The sequence below is a fragment of the Manis javanica genome, chromosome 2, assembly GCF_040802235.1.
Source record: "Manis javanica isolate MJ-LG chromosome 2, MJ_LKY, whole genome shotgun sequence".
Taxonomy (NCBI): Eukaryota; Metazoa; Chordata; class Mammalia; order Pholidota; family Manidae; genus Manis; species Manis javanica.
Window position 1 is genome coordinate 59,886,229 of NC_133157.1, and position 15,916 is coordinate 59,902,144.

Below are 15,916 nucleotides of genomic sequence, written 5' to 3' on the forward strand. Positions count from 1 at the left end.
GGAAGAGCTCTGGTCAGAGTAGAATGCTTGCCATGGACAGGATAAAACACATACCAATACAAATGTTATTTTCACTTAACCAAGTAAAAGAAAAAACTCACAGTTTTTGAATCATTATGCAGAGATAATCTTCATAATACATTAAATCGGAAATTGAAATCTAACAACAGTTTTAGTTACAATTTTACTAAAAATTAAAATTAAAACAATTACGAATAATTGATTATTAAACATTAGTGGGGAAAATGCTATTGCTAAAATGTTATAACAATATTAAAAGAAATCTGAAAACAATAAAATGAAAATATATACAGAATAAAATAAAAAATGAAAAACTGAAAAATTATGGCATGGGGGAAAATAAATATAGAATAAAAAATGAAAATAAAATGAAAAATTATGGCATGGGAGAGAATCAAATCAATAAAGCAAATATATTTTTAGATAATAAAGAAAGGAAAAGGAAATGAGGAGATCCTGTTAAAATCTGAGTGGATCTTTTACATTCTAAGGTGAACTAGTGACCACACTTTCCTTTCATAAAATTCTGAAATATGCATGAAAATCATTAAAATTAAATGCCAAATCATTAATAGCTAAAGGAATTAAGAGAAGAGGAAGGCTAACTGTATGGATTTAACATTTTATATCAACTTATTGTTTTCAGAGTGGAGACCACTTTTACTTTTTTCCTCAGTATTTTCGAGCAGTCACTTAATAGCTTTGTCATAGATGCCTTTTGTATAAGATACAACATTCCTAATATTTTCATTCAAGAAAAATTAAAACTGAAATCAAAGCAACAGGCATTTCATTGTCCAAACTCACACACATACATATAAATGCAATAAAACACAACAGTAAGTACCATACGAAGTCAGGTAGAGCAGAGATCTGAGATCAGGGAGGAGCAACCAGTGATAACCTATCTAACTTAGCTTCGCCTTGCTGTTAGCAATAACGTACAGGTAACATCAGCACCATTATCACTTTTGTTGAGAATCATGCACTGGCCAATGTAAAAACTGCAGAACATCTTCACATTATGAACAGCACAGCCCATGTGAAATAAGATGGCTAATATCTCTTTAAGATTTCAATGAATCATTCCCTTCATTAGATTTTCTAGATAGTTTATTAAGGGAGTCAGCAACTCTATGACTGAGACACAAGACAGCATAATCAACAAGCCCCTTAACATGAAACTTTCTAACAGGGTGAGTGAAGTCCATTGATTATTTGAAACCTACTGAAAGGCACTTTAAATCTTCTTGTTCAGAACCATAGATCTACGTTCTCCATCAACCCAAATGACCACTGTGGTTAGTAACTAGGAGACCAGATCATACACTTAATTACTGTACTGTGTTTTCTGTCCATTAAAGAACAATTCTTAAGATGGTCTACTGGTGTTTCTTCAGAACTCAAGCTTAACTATTGCCTCCTCCTACAGTTAGCTCTACTGGCATTAACTCTCTAAAGTGTTTCCCAAACTTTGCGGAATGCAACCCATAGTAAGATGTATTTTAAGTAGTGACACGAGACACACACATGCTCACACATGCCATGAATTAATACTTACCTTTACTACATGTGAAGGGTTATGATACCTTTTATTCTATTTCTTAATTTTAAAATGTTGTTCCTAACCATACTAAACAGATTTAAAAACTGATAGTTTGCAAATCACTACTGTAAACTACACGGTGAAATAAGAACAGTGAGTTTTAGTTCAGCTATTAACTAATTTTGTGCTTCAGGTATATCTGTTATAGAATGTGAAAGTTTGATCCATGTTTAAGGCTCCTCCACTCACTACCATTCTAAAATAGCAGAAAATATATGTCAGGGGAAAGAAAGAGCATAAGAAAATAAGCATCAAGAGTGTGAGCAAAGACTGAAAATTAGTGTTATTCAGTTAATAGTAAAAAACTGAAAACAAGCTACAGGTCCAAATACAGGAGATAAGTTAAATACATGCAGGCATTAAAAATTACGCTATAGCAAATTACTCAATTACATGAAAAAACACTCACAAAACTGATAATCAAATTGTTAATAGAGCATGGCCCCAATTTTGGAAAGGTATATAATATATAACATGTAATAAATATATATGTAAAGGATATATACAAAATGTTAACACTGGTTATCTCTGGAGTGTGAGGTTATGGGTGATTTGGGATTCCTTCATTATTCTTTTCCTTATTTTACAAATTTTCTCCAATGCCCAAATATTACTTTTACAATCTGAAAGAAAAACAATGAGTAATATTGGAGAGTAAGAATGTAATATAAACCTGGAAAATATAAGAGCCTAAGAAGGTTGCCTGAGGACCTGAGCAATATAACCCACACCCAATTCAATGGGTTTTAAAACAGTGAAATGCCCACAATAGGCCTAAAAGCTTTTGAAATGGCCCTGGTCACAAAAACGAAATGTAGGATAAGTTAATCGGGATAACCAGCACATGCTCTGCTTTACAGCTTATAAAGAATAAAACCAAGTGTATAAATGCAGCAAAATACAGGCACCCTGATGAGAAAAGTAGTATCTTAGATGTCTGACAAATGAAGAAGAAAACTACCAAAGTCAGAAAGAAAATCAGTAGCAAAACAAAACAGTTGGAAATCAAGTTTTGAAGTTGACAGAAATATGGAGATGAACAGAGAGTAAAAATGCAACCTCAAATTCATTACCATAAGGAGTCTAAGAGGTTCTAGACCCCTTTGTTCTATCTGCCACATATAGCAACTTCAGGAATACTCTCAAAGACAATGTGTATCCCTTCCTAAATTCTATTTATTTATTACACTTCTCAAGAACTAAAATCACTTTCCCTCAAATTTTCGGTAGCATATTAAGTGAACGTAGAATAAACAAGAAAAAAGCAAATGAAAATAGTCTTTTTGAGAATTTCACAGTCAATGACCCATTTTAACAGAGGAAGCATAAATCGGATGGGGTTGGGAAAGGATCATTACCTCCTGGATGCTTTTCTTACTTTCCTTCTCCTCTGCAGCCATGCTTTTACTTCAGGGGTAGATTCTGGAGTAGGCTTTGTGTGATCAATAGTGTATATATCCTTTCCTTGCTTCCAAAGCTGGTATCTGTCTGGTTGAAATTTCCTCACAAAGATATCCATTGAAATTTTCACCATGTCTCTCCTGCAGGTGCACTGAAACACAATGGGGTTGGAGCACATTAAACACTTCACTAGCTCCATGCAGTCACAGAGTCCTATTTTGAATGTACCATCCTTGAATACTCACTACATAACTGAAGATAATGTTCTACATTTTCAAACATTCAGTGTGTGATAAATTTGATTTCTTCTGAATGAAGCTATCAACCTATATATTCACATTATAAATGGTAAAATAAAATGTTAGAATGCACTGTAGAGTTTATCAGGCAAACAACTGGAAGGAAAAACACACTTCGAAAGCATTTCCTGAAACAGAAGGATCACACTCCATCACATGGACGTGTCTGTGAGCCAAATGCTGGGAAGTCTGTAAAGCTGAAAACCTAGGTTAAAGAACAAAAGTAGCCAATGAATATGTAATTAGAATAATTTAACCAATAGGTTGAAGGAAATTTTCCCCAAGATCTATTTTAATCACATTTATGTTTATTAACACACATACTCTCACAAATTAACCAATAATTGAAGCAAGTGAACAGTCTCTGCTACAGCATATCATGTGAAACACCCACCATCACCACTACAAACATACCCACTAGTAAGGTGGGAAGTTTAAGGAAAAGATCATTCTGAATCCACTAGGACTTTGATTCTTATGAGTATATATTTACCAGTCATAGCTTATAAAACAAGTTTCCTTGGAAGACCTCACACAGGTTAAACTGTGTCTAGGCCAATATTCTATGTAATAAGGCAGATTATCATTCAAATAGTGGTAAAGAAGCAGTCTCAAAGATGTAACTAATATATGCCTTTATAATGGCAGACTGGTCAACACAACAACAGCCTTCAAACAGTAAGCCTCTCAATACTTTGGTAATACAATTATCATCTCCATGAAAATTAGGGCAAAGCTTTAATAATCTCCAGCCTGAAATGTCCCTCCATGGAGTTCAAATCTTGACAGGTATTACCATTTGAAAGCTCAGCAAACACTTTTTTACACTCAACATGCCTAAAACCAACTTCTTCAACTCTAAACAAAAATTCTATTATCAATAAAACCACAATTCTATTCCCCTACATTCAGTCAACATTTTCTAATCCCTTCTACCCCCCTAGAAATCCAGCCTGCCATTATCTACCATTAGTTCTTCCTCTAAAATGTCTTCTGCATCAATTCCTTCTACCAGCATCCATCCAGCTTCACTGTAAGGTGCTAGCCCTGTCAATGTCCTACCCCAAAAAAGCTAACTGATTTCCCTGCCTGCAGTCCCTCCCAGCACCAATTCATCTTTGCAGCTGTCACTTTAATCTCCCTCAAATATCTTACACTCTTTCATTTCTGAGTTCAATAAGGTATAAGCACACTTCTCTGCCTTTAGAATAGAGTCTAAATTCTTGAGTTCAGCATTCAAAAACGCTAAGATTTAACTCCGAGGTTTCTCTCCCACTGCAAGTCAACATGAATATTCCTCTTTAACCCAAAGAGCATAGTCACCAGAACCCAAATGTACCATATGCTTCCGAAGTTTCTCTCACCCCTGCATGTCAACATGAATATTCCTCTTTAACCCAAAGAGCATAGTCACCAGAGCCCAAATGTACCATATGCTTCCTTACCTCAGTACTTTTAATCCTGCCATGGTGCCTTCTTGCTCACTATTCTGCTATCCCTAAAATTCATCCTAAACACCAATGCAAACAGTACCAATTGTTCTTTGAATACAGAAGTATTTATCTACACCACTGCTTTCTATTATTAGTTGGGTATACAGAGAGTTCTAAGTCATTTTGCTACAACTATCTGGGCTTAGGAATATGGAAAATGATCCTGAAAAATTTAAAGATATTCTGGTTTAAGATGCAATCTTTTCACTACAGGGAGAAATAGAAGTTTAGACTCACCAGCAGAAACTCTTATTTTCTTATAGTGTTATTAATATTTGCTTCATGAAGAAAAATAAAGGAGTGGACAATATAGACACTAAGTTTCTTTGGCATGGGAGAATTCTGTCTTATATATTTTCATTTCTCATTCCCCTCTCCGAGTATGTTGTAAACATGGAACAATGCCTACCACTCAACTAACTGTTATCTTTAATTTTACATATTCAGAAATAAAGAGTCATAACATGCCCAAAATAATTCAGGGAACAGTATTAGACTCAGAGTCAAAAACAGCAAACTTCAGCAGCATACAGAAATCTGCTCTTGTTAATACTGAGAAATAATACACTCCTCCAAACCCCTATGAAGATTAAATGAGAAAGATCATTTAGAGAACACATTATATAACTTTCTTAGTAGGAAAGAAAAATGTTAACAGTCCCATTTAGAAATAAAGAAACATATATTGGTACAAAGAGCAATAACCAACAATAGGTAATACTTTTCAAACTTTTTGATATGAAAATAATGTGAAGAATGGCTATTCTTAATACTATTTTTAAGTAGTTTAAAATGCTAAGTCCAAATTTAAAGAGAATTATCAGCAGTCTGTATGCATTCAATTCTTCCCTATTTCACTATCCTAAGACTTATTACACAGAATCATGATTATCTGTTCATGGTGTGATTATTTGTTCCTGTCTTCCAGGAAGCCAAATTCATACTATCCATTATTTACACTGAAAACCAACAATCTAATTTAAAGATGAAAATGCTTAAAAATCAGCAACTTTCTAAAACAAAATACTAAGTCATTTGAATTGTAAAATTTGAAAGTTCATTTATAACCACAATATAGGATTGATAAAATAAGAAATTAATACTTAAAACACCCAAACTGAGGTGTTACTTTAACATATTTGTGACATACAGGATGGCTAATTATGAAAAAAAATGCTTTTATGTGCAAACGGATGAAGAAGGCTTTGAAGACATGCAAAAGTGTACGAAATGACTGTGCCTTTCAGTCTATCTATAACAAATGATAATTAGACAGCAAATAAAGAAAGAATACCTTAAAATAAGACAAACCTAGCAGCCACTTCACGTGGCTGTTAGAGTTGTTATTTTGGTGTTATGGGTTGAATTACATCCCCATCGAAAGGCATGTTGAAGTGCTTGCCCCCAATACATTAGAATGTGACCTTATTTGAAAACAGGGTTATAGCAGAAGTAATTACTTAAGGTCATACTGGAGTAAGATGGACCCTAAATCCAATAGGACTGGTGTCCTTCAGAAAAGAAGAGAAACAAACACACAGGGGAGAAGGCCACGTGAAGATGGAGGAACAGACTGGAGTAATTTATCTATAAGGCAAAGATTACCAAGGATTAACTTCCACGAGGAAGAGGCAAGAAAGGATCTCAAAGGGAAGACAGACCTGCTAGCACCTTGATCTGGGGAGTCTAATAGCCAGAACTGTGAGACAATAAATTTCTGTTGCTTTAAGCCACCCAGTTTGTGATGCTTTGTTATAAGCAGTCTTAGGACACTAATATACAGCCTTGGAAAACAAATTTTGGTACTGAGAAGTGAGGTACTGCTGTAACAAACATCTAAAAGTGTGGAAGTGACTTTGAAGAGAAGAATAATGAAAGCTTCTATTGTCATGAATAATATAGTCAGGAACATACTGTTGCCACAAATGACCTTTGTTAAGGGTGCTTCTGGTGGGTCCAGAAGGAATGAAGAGTATGGTAGTATCACACCCTGGAAGAAAGGTGATGAAGTAACACAACTGTTTTTTGTCAGGTGGATGGTAAAACCTGTAAGTGATGAACTTGGATACGTAAAAGTGCAGCTTTGTTCTCTTTGTGGTTTATCATAAGCTAGAAGAGGAAAGAAATAAAATGATGAAAGAACTGCTACACCAAAGGAACCAGTCTGGGAATTTTTTAGCCTATGCACATAGCATGCTCTGGAGACCTGGCCAATGGTTTGGCTGGACAAATATTTGCTAAGGAGATCAGGCATGTGATCGATGGATCAAATCAACCATCTCAGCAGAAGCCAGGAATTGTGGTTACCCAGGAAAAGAATGCAGAGGAACTTCTTGTCTGATGGCTTGGACACCCATGAATTGCACAGAGGCAACAAAATTTTTGAAAATTTTTTACCAGCGGAAATGCTGCCAGCCTGGAAGGAAAGGAGCAAAGACTGTTCGAAATGAAGAAAAAAAATAACTCCAAGAGCAAAGCTGCAATAAGAGGACTGAGCCAACAGGACCTACTCAGGCAGTTACAGCAGCATTAACAAACTGATATACTAGGGGTGTAGAAAAATGCTGTTGTATGTTTTACATTAGATACAGTAACTAAATGCAAAAGCACAGTCATGTTAAATTTTTCTAAACAATGTAGACCCATCAAAAATTACTATCTAATCAATGTTATAAAAGACAATATGTAAATTATTCCTTTAAATATGATAGATCATTCCTTTAACAGTCTATTTCAGATTATAACACCTTGGAAAATGAGAAAAAGACAATGATATCAATTTGTTGAGGCGCTATAAGACCCATGATGCAGCACAGTATGATACTTAAAAAGCTGGACTCAAACCCCAATGTCACCACTGACTAGCTGTATAACCTTCATCAAATTATTGAACCTCTCCATGCCTCATTTTTCTCATCTGCAAAACTGGCCATAACAATGGCAACTACCTTAGGGGGATGATATAAGGATTGAACTTTTTGTATTTGTAAAATGTTTAGACTGTCATAAATGTTATATAAGTGCCTGTTTTAAAAAAAATAGGATAAGCTTTATACAAATAGCTATATATACCAATCTGACAAGAATATAAGGGTTCCTAGTGTTCTTAAATTTTGCCTTATTGTATAAGTTGAATCAACTGAGCAAATAAGAATCGGGCTACCATGGCTAACATAGAGGAGTAAAGGAGAGGTGCACACTGGTTTTGAAGAATTAAGAGCAATCATGGATTTGTCGGGGATTGAGGGATAGTATGACAGGACTGAGCCACTGTCCCGGTGGGGGAAGCGGGGCAGTGCACATAGAGCTCCACACTGGTCAGAAACTGTGATCACACTGAATCCCCTGGCTTCCCACTTAAGGACCAGTACAAAGTCAAGCATTATGAAAGGAAATGCCACAACATAAATAATCCTGCTAGGTGCCACTGTAAGGCAGGATATGATTGGGGTGGGAGTTTAATTCATCTGCCATCTTCACTGTATCCAAAAGTGGAGGGGGTAGGGTCTTTTCAGTATAAGAGTTCGGTGTTAGATGGCTCCATATATGTAATTTTGAAAGATATGAGATAATATCTACTTGATTCACAGGAATAAAGAGTAACTTTCTGTACATATAGGTAGAAATGTTCTTTTGTACATATAAAATTCCAACAGATGTATACCACAGTATACTATAGCCCAGGGAGGATAAAAAGCATTTAAAATGTTAAGATAGTTACTATCTTTCTTATAGATCATTAATTTTCTAACAATTGTAAAAAGGGTGCAATACATAGGATGAATCAGTTTTACTTAATTAGGTCAATCAAAAAGAGGGAGGAGCCAATAATGGCAAAGTTGTTTCAAAGATTTTATGTGTCCAGATGAAGCACATATGTCTTCTACTGATGCATGAGTATTTAGTGTGTCTCTAAACCTAAGAATACTCTAAGATACTGCTTTCTGTAATAATTATTGTAATTTCATTTAACAATAAAAATGACTCATTTAAAAAATGCCAGCAACATATTAATTCCTATTTCTTTTAGAAATTACCATCAATAACTGGAAAAGTTGGTTTTTAACACCCTGTTTTTATCAAAATCTAGCCCATCTCCCCCACAAAAATGATTGCTCTTGAAGGTTATCAGTTAATTACCTTCAAGTCACAAATAGCTAAATCAGAATAGAAATAAAGTAAGAAGCAGAAATTTCCTATCCAACACACAGCAAAAATGTTTTACATCTCCAAATATATAAACTGTGAAAATATCAAAATGTATAAAAATTATAAAAATGCCAAACATTCAATGGAATCAACTTAGAGAGCCCTACAGTTTGTATGGTACAAGTTGCCCTTTCAAAGATAGTACAGCATAAAGAACAAAGGGAAGAGAGATTTTCCATTTCACTGTTTTCTAACAACCCACTTTCTTTAGCTCTGACAATAAGAATTAAGAAGACTGTTATTAACATAATTAGGCAAAATTATTCATTATTTCTACATTAAGTAGTAACAGAGACAAACTACTAGTATTCAGTATAGTAACCTCGTATTAACAAGAACGTAACTGATAGTGATAAATATTGAGGCCCAAAATCAGTAACAATGCCTGAAATACATGATTTTATTCTAAATCAAAATACTACTTTTTATAGTAACAGATAATTTAGTGCTTGTTAAGTTCAGATATTTCACTGAAAAAAATGTTTAGACAATGCTAGGGATATAGCACCAAGAGTAATCTTAACTACAGAACATGGGTATTAAATTGACAAGGTTATGATGAGTCCTTCTTAATCAGATTTTTGACCAACTGAACTATATTTACCACATATGAATCTCTTGCATTCCTTCCTAGTCTTAAACCCTTTTATTCCTTCTCAAATTAGTCACAACCAACCAGTAAACATTCTTTTTCTACATATGCAAAGAACAACCTGCTGGTAAACTTGTTAGCACTGAAACAAACCATGTTACTAGTAATCCACCAGTACTTGTGAATGTTGGTTTTCATCTCATCTCATATCTATTAACACCCATCTGGCCAATATAAACAGAGTAAGTTTCCACTGACTCATACCAAACTTACAGGAGAGAAAGGCCCAGCTTTCTGGGAAATCACCATGCTGTTAACTCATTAAATTTATAGAATTCCAGAAACCACAAAACTTTTTCTGCTACACTTATGCCTAGTTATTTCTCATTGAAAATATGAATGAGGAGAGATATCTTGCAATATGCACTCAAATTTATAAACTAGTACTTATGATCAATGTTTTCTGGCATTACATTCGAATGGAAAAGACACTCAATTTTTATGTAATTTAATCAATTATTTTAGAAGAAACATGGCCTAATTTAAATAGTTGTTAAGAGACATTATATAAAAACAATTTTAGAAAATAAATGAATTATGCAGTTAGTGAAGCCAGCTTCTACTGACAGGATATTCTTCTATTTGTTAAAGTACCTAACCTAATGTGATACTACAAAAATTGCTGAAGGAGCTTCACCAAACATGAATAATGAATAAAAGTATTTAATGTGCTGATTAGCTGTAAAAAATGAAAAGGGATCTGTGCATATTGAAATTCCTCTAAATAAATCCCAAAAGGTGAGTAGAAAATTCTACTTCTGTAGCCCATTCATCCTTTTATCATAAAATTACCAGATAAATATCCAAACAAAATTTCACCCTCTTTGGAGTACTCCGACAGACCAGTATTGCTTAGCTGGCTCAAAACTAAGTACATTACAAAAAGGGAAAATCAGAATCAGTGTGATGAACGTAGATGAATATAATATACATTATGCTGAGCTAAAGAAGTCATATATTAAAAAATCCATACTGGTGGTTATTCCACCAGATTAATGAATATGGCCATGTTTAATATGATTAATAAGCAGTAACCACATTGCTTTGCTTGCTAAACCTTGGACTGACTACAGCTCTTCTACTTATTAGTTGGGTAAAACTGAGTAGGCTTCCTCACATAAACTGCTATCCTAGCTTTCTCATAGGAGTTCAAAATCAAAAAGTATGTAAATGTACCTGATCAACTGACCTGTAAATGTGATTACATGATCTCTCTAGCCCTTTTCTGTCCTCAAAACACTGATGTAAACTTAAAATGCAGTTGTAATGCAAAGAAATTTTTTAAAATTTCAATCTGTACTCAAATACTTATATTTTACAGAATTGCTTTTCTAAGATGGTAGAGCCATGTGATTCTTCAAAATAGTTAACCAAAAGCTAAAAAATTTGCAAGAAACTAACAGGAAAACAGAAAATGCCCCATTTCCTTCCAGTTTCTATCTCTGAAACAAACTAGACACCATCACTGTACACCCAAATGGACCTTCACTGCTTGGTCATATGTACCATCAATCACAAAAGGGATTAATTTCATCTATGTACTTATTCAATCATTACTCATTTGCACATGTACTCTCTCACATGAATAATTCTGGGAGAAAATTATTGTAATTATTGTAACAATTTAAAAGAATTATTTTAATACAGGAAACAGAATTTTTAAATATTTAGATCTAATTAAGCTGAAAAATAATATTTGAACAGCACTTTGGTTTCCAGGATTAAATTTCATATGGTATCAGTCAAAGCTGTTTTACCAGAGTACATGAAAAGTAAACTATATAATTATGTTTACAATGACTGGGCAGAGGGGAAAAAATTCAATTCTCAAATCAATATTAATCAACAAAGTCAGTATATAAAGAGTACAAAGGCCATTTCCTTTGTCCTTATATCCATTAATGAAGCAAGGTCTGCAGAAGGCCTAAACATCCCTTGGTTTCCCTAGACCAGTCTACAAAACTCAAGAACCCTGATTTTTGTCAAGGTTCACAATACATTTGAAGGATCTGGGGGTCCCAGAATACACACCCAGGGAAAATTCCTGAATGTTCTGTTCTCATAGACATAAAGAAGAGGGTAGCCTTAAAAGTTTCCTGAAGGTCAAAAGGTATTTTACAGTCATAGTAAAGAAGTATGATATCAGAACCAAATTTCTTATTCTTAATTTTAATGAATCATTATTTAGAATTGTTTCAGATACTTTTGCCATATGTGGCCTTCTCCTTCCTCTTTATTTTAAACCATGAAAATACACACTGCGTTGTCTTACTGAGAAGTGCATTCTAGGCCCCTAGAGGATTAAGAGGCTTTGAAAAATATTTTTTAATAAATAATCTTTTTTAAACATATGAGGTAACAGAGGCTCAGAAAATTTAAGTTAATTTTCCCCAGGTCACATAGCTAGTAATACTTCCTTTGCCAGATTCAAATCTAGAACAATTTCTTTACTCTTACCCACTCCACTGTGAAAATTCCAAAACCAAACCAAATTCAGTATACTTTAAATGGTTCTTAATTGAAATGTGGGCCATATTTTTCCATATCAAACTTCTTTGTCTATGACCCAAAGCCAAATTCAAATTGTAGTTTAGAACAAATGTCTGGATCTCATTATTTTTGCTTTTTATGCATGATATCATGCTATGTTGACAGAGTTTATCCAATTTAGCTAACAATTTTCCAAAAAATATTTCCTCTGCTTTCCCTGCTTCTAATAGGTTCAGATTATTTCTTCTTAATATTTTCAGGCTTCACCATGCCAGGATATATCTTTCTTATAGAGTAAGACAATTATAAATCAATTTAAGGTATGGGACTAGAAACTCTATCTTTCTGACCCATGGGAACACTGTTTAAACAGACATAGAAAGTATGCAAAAAGAAGGGAAATGGATTCAAATAGCTTGCTCCAGGGGTCTCCAAAAGATTCTGTAAAAATTATTTTTAGAATTTCTGTTTCTCAACACTTATCTGAATATTGATAGAAAGGTTGTGGAGTTCAGAGTTACAGATATTAAACAATCCATTCCTGCTGTGCAATGGAAAATACGGCATGAAATTGAGCTCTTTAGTATAGAAGGATATATGAAGTTATTTTGTTCTGAATTCATGCACTGCATTTCACACTTCTTATGGACCATAAGTTTGGGTAAGATCAGATAATAACAGGGCTCTGCAGACTCTTAGGGACCTAAGTGTTTCATGAATATAAATATTTGCTCATAAGAGTTTGTAAGATGACATATGGGAGCCAACAGAAATGGCATGGAAGTATACAACATATATGCTTCTATGATGCTCAGATATTGACTTCCACTTTTGAGAGTCTTCCAGGTACGTCTGTCTAAATGACTAAGTGGACACAATTAGAAGTTCATCCTGTACCCAGAATGAACTTTAGGAAGTCAATCACCTGTTCCAATCATCATGATTCATAGATGAGAAACTGGGGCACAAAAATGCTAAATGATGCAAGATGTCACAAATATAGAAAATGGGAAAAAAAGGTTCAAGTGATTCAAGATTGAGTATCCTCCCCAGCAGCTTACCTAGGATTCCCCATTGTCCATGTATTGAGCAACCATTGAGTACACAGAACCACACTGAGTAACGTAAGGTGCTAACACAGAACTAGCTGGCTCCCCTGTTCCACAGCAGAATGCTAGCGAAGTTCACAACCACCTGATGATATGGAAGACGGTCACCTGTTCTCCACCTCTGTGCGATCAGACATGAAGGCAGCACCTTCTAACTCTCTTCTTTTTTGCACTATTCAAACACTAACATCAGTGTAAGAAAATATTAATAACAAAAGACTATTTTTATAAAGGGAGGAAGGAAGCAGTAAATGAGGAAAAATAGTAATTAAATGGCCATGTATGCATAACACAATCCTGAAAATGGAGGCTCTGGAGAGAAGGGTAGAAACAAAAAATAACTGCTAAGAGCTTTCAAATAATTCTACGTTACCATACTTTTTTTAATCCTATACATCATAGTGAATTTTGAATATGAGTTTCAGGAAAAATGAAACCTTTATTTTTTTTAACAGCCATGCCATAAGCACCATCCCATACTCAATGAACTCTGATCACAAGTCTCTTGTCACCTAAAAAATCTCCAGTACTACTTCCAAAACAGAGAATAACTTGATGAAAGCTAACCAGACCAAAAAATTAAGGAAGAAGGATAATTTATTTCAGGCTTTCTAATGTTAACAGTATGGTCAGAAATTTAACACTAAATAAAAAAGGAAAATTATTTTCTTGGAAATAAATTTTTTAATTTTAAAATTAATTGAAAACACATATTTGTTCAAGGACACTTTCTTAGAAAACCACACAGCAGCACTTTAGTAAATACTTCACCATCTCAGATTAATTTTACCTGGCAAAACCTGGGACACGACTCAAGTGAGAGAATATGCCTCACACTGCTATTATCTATTCTGTAATTATTTTTGTGAAATGATTTCTATAGCAGAAAAAAGATAGATAGATTTAACATGAATGAGAAGAAAAGATAGCAAAATGCACAATGGATTTTAAGTGTTTCTTCAATTTCTCTCTTGCCAGATTTAGAACACCATCAACAGAAAAGTATACGGAAAAATATTTCTTGTAACAAGACCAGTTATTATTCTAAGAAATCAAGATGGGAAGAACAGGATTTAAATCCATTTAAGGCCAACAGGGATCCAACATGCAGAACTAACTTCCATGACTGTTACTATTAGCTGCTTGACTTCAGAATCACAACAAAATCAAGCCACATCAAACCAATCCATGACATGTTAAGAATAAATCATGACAATAATTTGGCAGCACATAACAAAGCTTTTAATTATATAATAATCTTTTAAAATATGAATAATCTAGAAACAATAACTGGGAACTTATCCAAGAAAATACTTCGCAATTAATGTACCACTTATGTTTAAGAATGTTCATCTCAGCAGTGTTTATCAAATCTCAAAAACAGAAATGATAATTTCTAGACACATTAGAGTATTCTTTAAAAACTCATGGTATAACTTACGGGAAAATATTTAATGATATGGAAAAGCATTACCATTAGACAGAGAAAACAGATTTTATATATAGATATCATATATGTAGTATATATGTATGCCTCCCTATAATAAACACACATATGTGACTGACTGATACATTTCCTTACTTCTGACTTCAGAGGAAGCACTGCTGGGACAGAGGTGGTGGGTACAGTATGAAGTGAGCGTGAGAAACAGAGGTTGCTTGGACTAACTCACCATACTTGGAGTGGAAATATCCATAAATAGATGGATCTCTTTCTTGAGTGGTGTAAGACTGGATTTCACTCTTGATCTCTATATTTATGTCAATCCAAGAGTGTTTCATTTCCTAACACCTTTTTCTTTTCCTTCGGATCACTAGCAACAATCTGTAATCACGTTTGTGTTTACTTAGTTAACATCTGTTTCCCACACTATAACCTACCTTCTGTAAGAACAGAGTTAAATCTGTCTTACTACTGTATATCTCTTACCAACACATAGTACATGGACCATAAGAATTAGTTGAATGATTGTCAAAACACTATAGAGTCCTGCTAGTTAATATGAGAAACAAAACAAAATTGATCATTTAAATTTAATGTTGACCTCACTATATTTGGATTATCTAATGGTCCACCTCATATCTATTTACATAACTTATTTTACAATTGAATTACCTGATCATTATGTAGAACCTTTGATTAGAAGATTTCAAAGTATTTTTCATAAGTAAACATGGGGACTCAGCTTCATTAACAGGAAACATGTCATAAACATTCAGATACACTATTTTTTTCCAGCAAATAATGTGCAACAACAAACTACAACTCAGATTTCTAACTCTACATCCACTCTTTAAGAAATTGGTTAATCCAAATAAAATGTACAATTGTCATTGTTTCAGTGGATCACTAACAAGCCCTGGACCAGAGAATTCCTTCACTACCCTGGGGGCAATGAGTCCACTGATAAAATCTAGAAAGTTGTTCCATGGGATGTATTCTATTTTTCTCTACAGAAACTCATTAATCAGTCCAAATGTGAAAACAGGCTATACAAGAAATGGAATTTTAATGACCTACATTTCCTCATATTCACATATACTTAATATATTTAAATCCAAACTGGACTGAATCCAGAAAGTAATCATAAACACAACCAATGTCAGCCTGATGTTCTACCAGACAGTAAAGACAC

The 15,916-nt window shown here is 34.1% G+C and overlaps 1 protein-coding gene across 8 annotated transcripts in view; it reads right to left on the reverse strand.

The window, feature by feature from the left end:
* The window catches only part of KDM4C (lysine demethylase 4C), a 506,879-nt gene that overhangs the window by 200,461 nt on the left and 290,502 nt on the right, over positions 1–15,916 (reverse strand). For 7 of the 8 annotated variants that reach the window (XM_073228549.1, XM_073228551.1, XM_073228553.1 and 4 more), the window contains one exon: positions 2,986–3,179. In XM_073228549.1, coding sequence (XP_073084650.1) covers positions 2,986–3,179 — 194 coding nt within the window. Of the gene's footprint in view, positions 1–8; positions 2,251–2,985; positions 3,180–15,916 lie in introns of those variants that run through there. The other variant, XM_073228555.1, reaches the window with a different exon arrangement.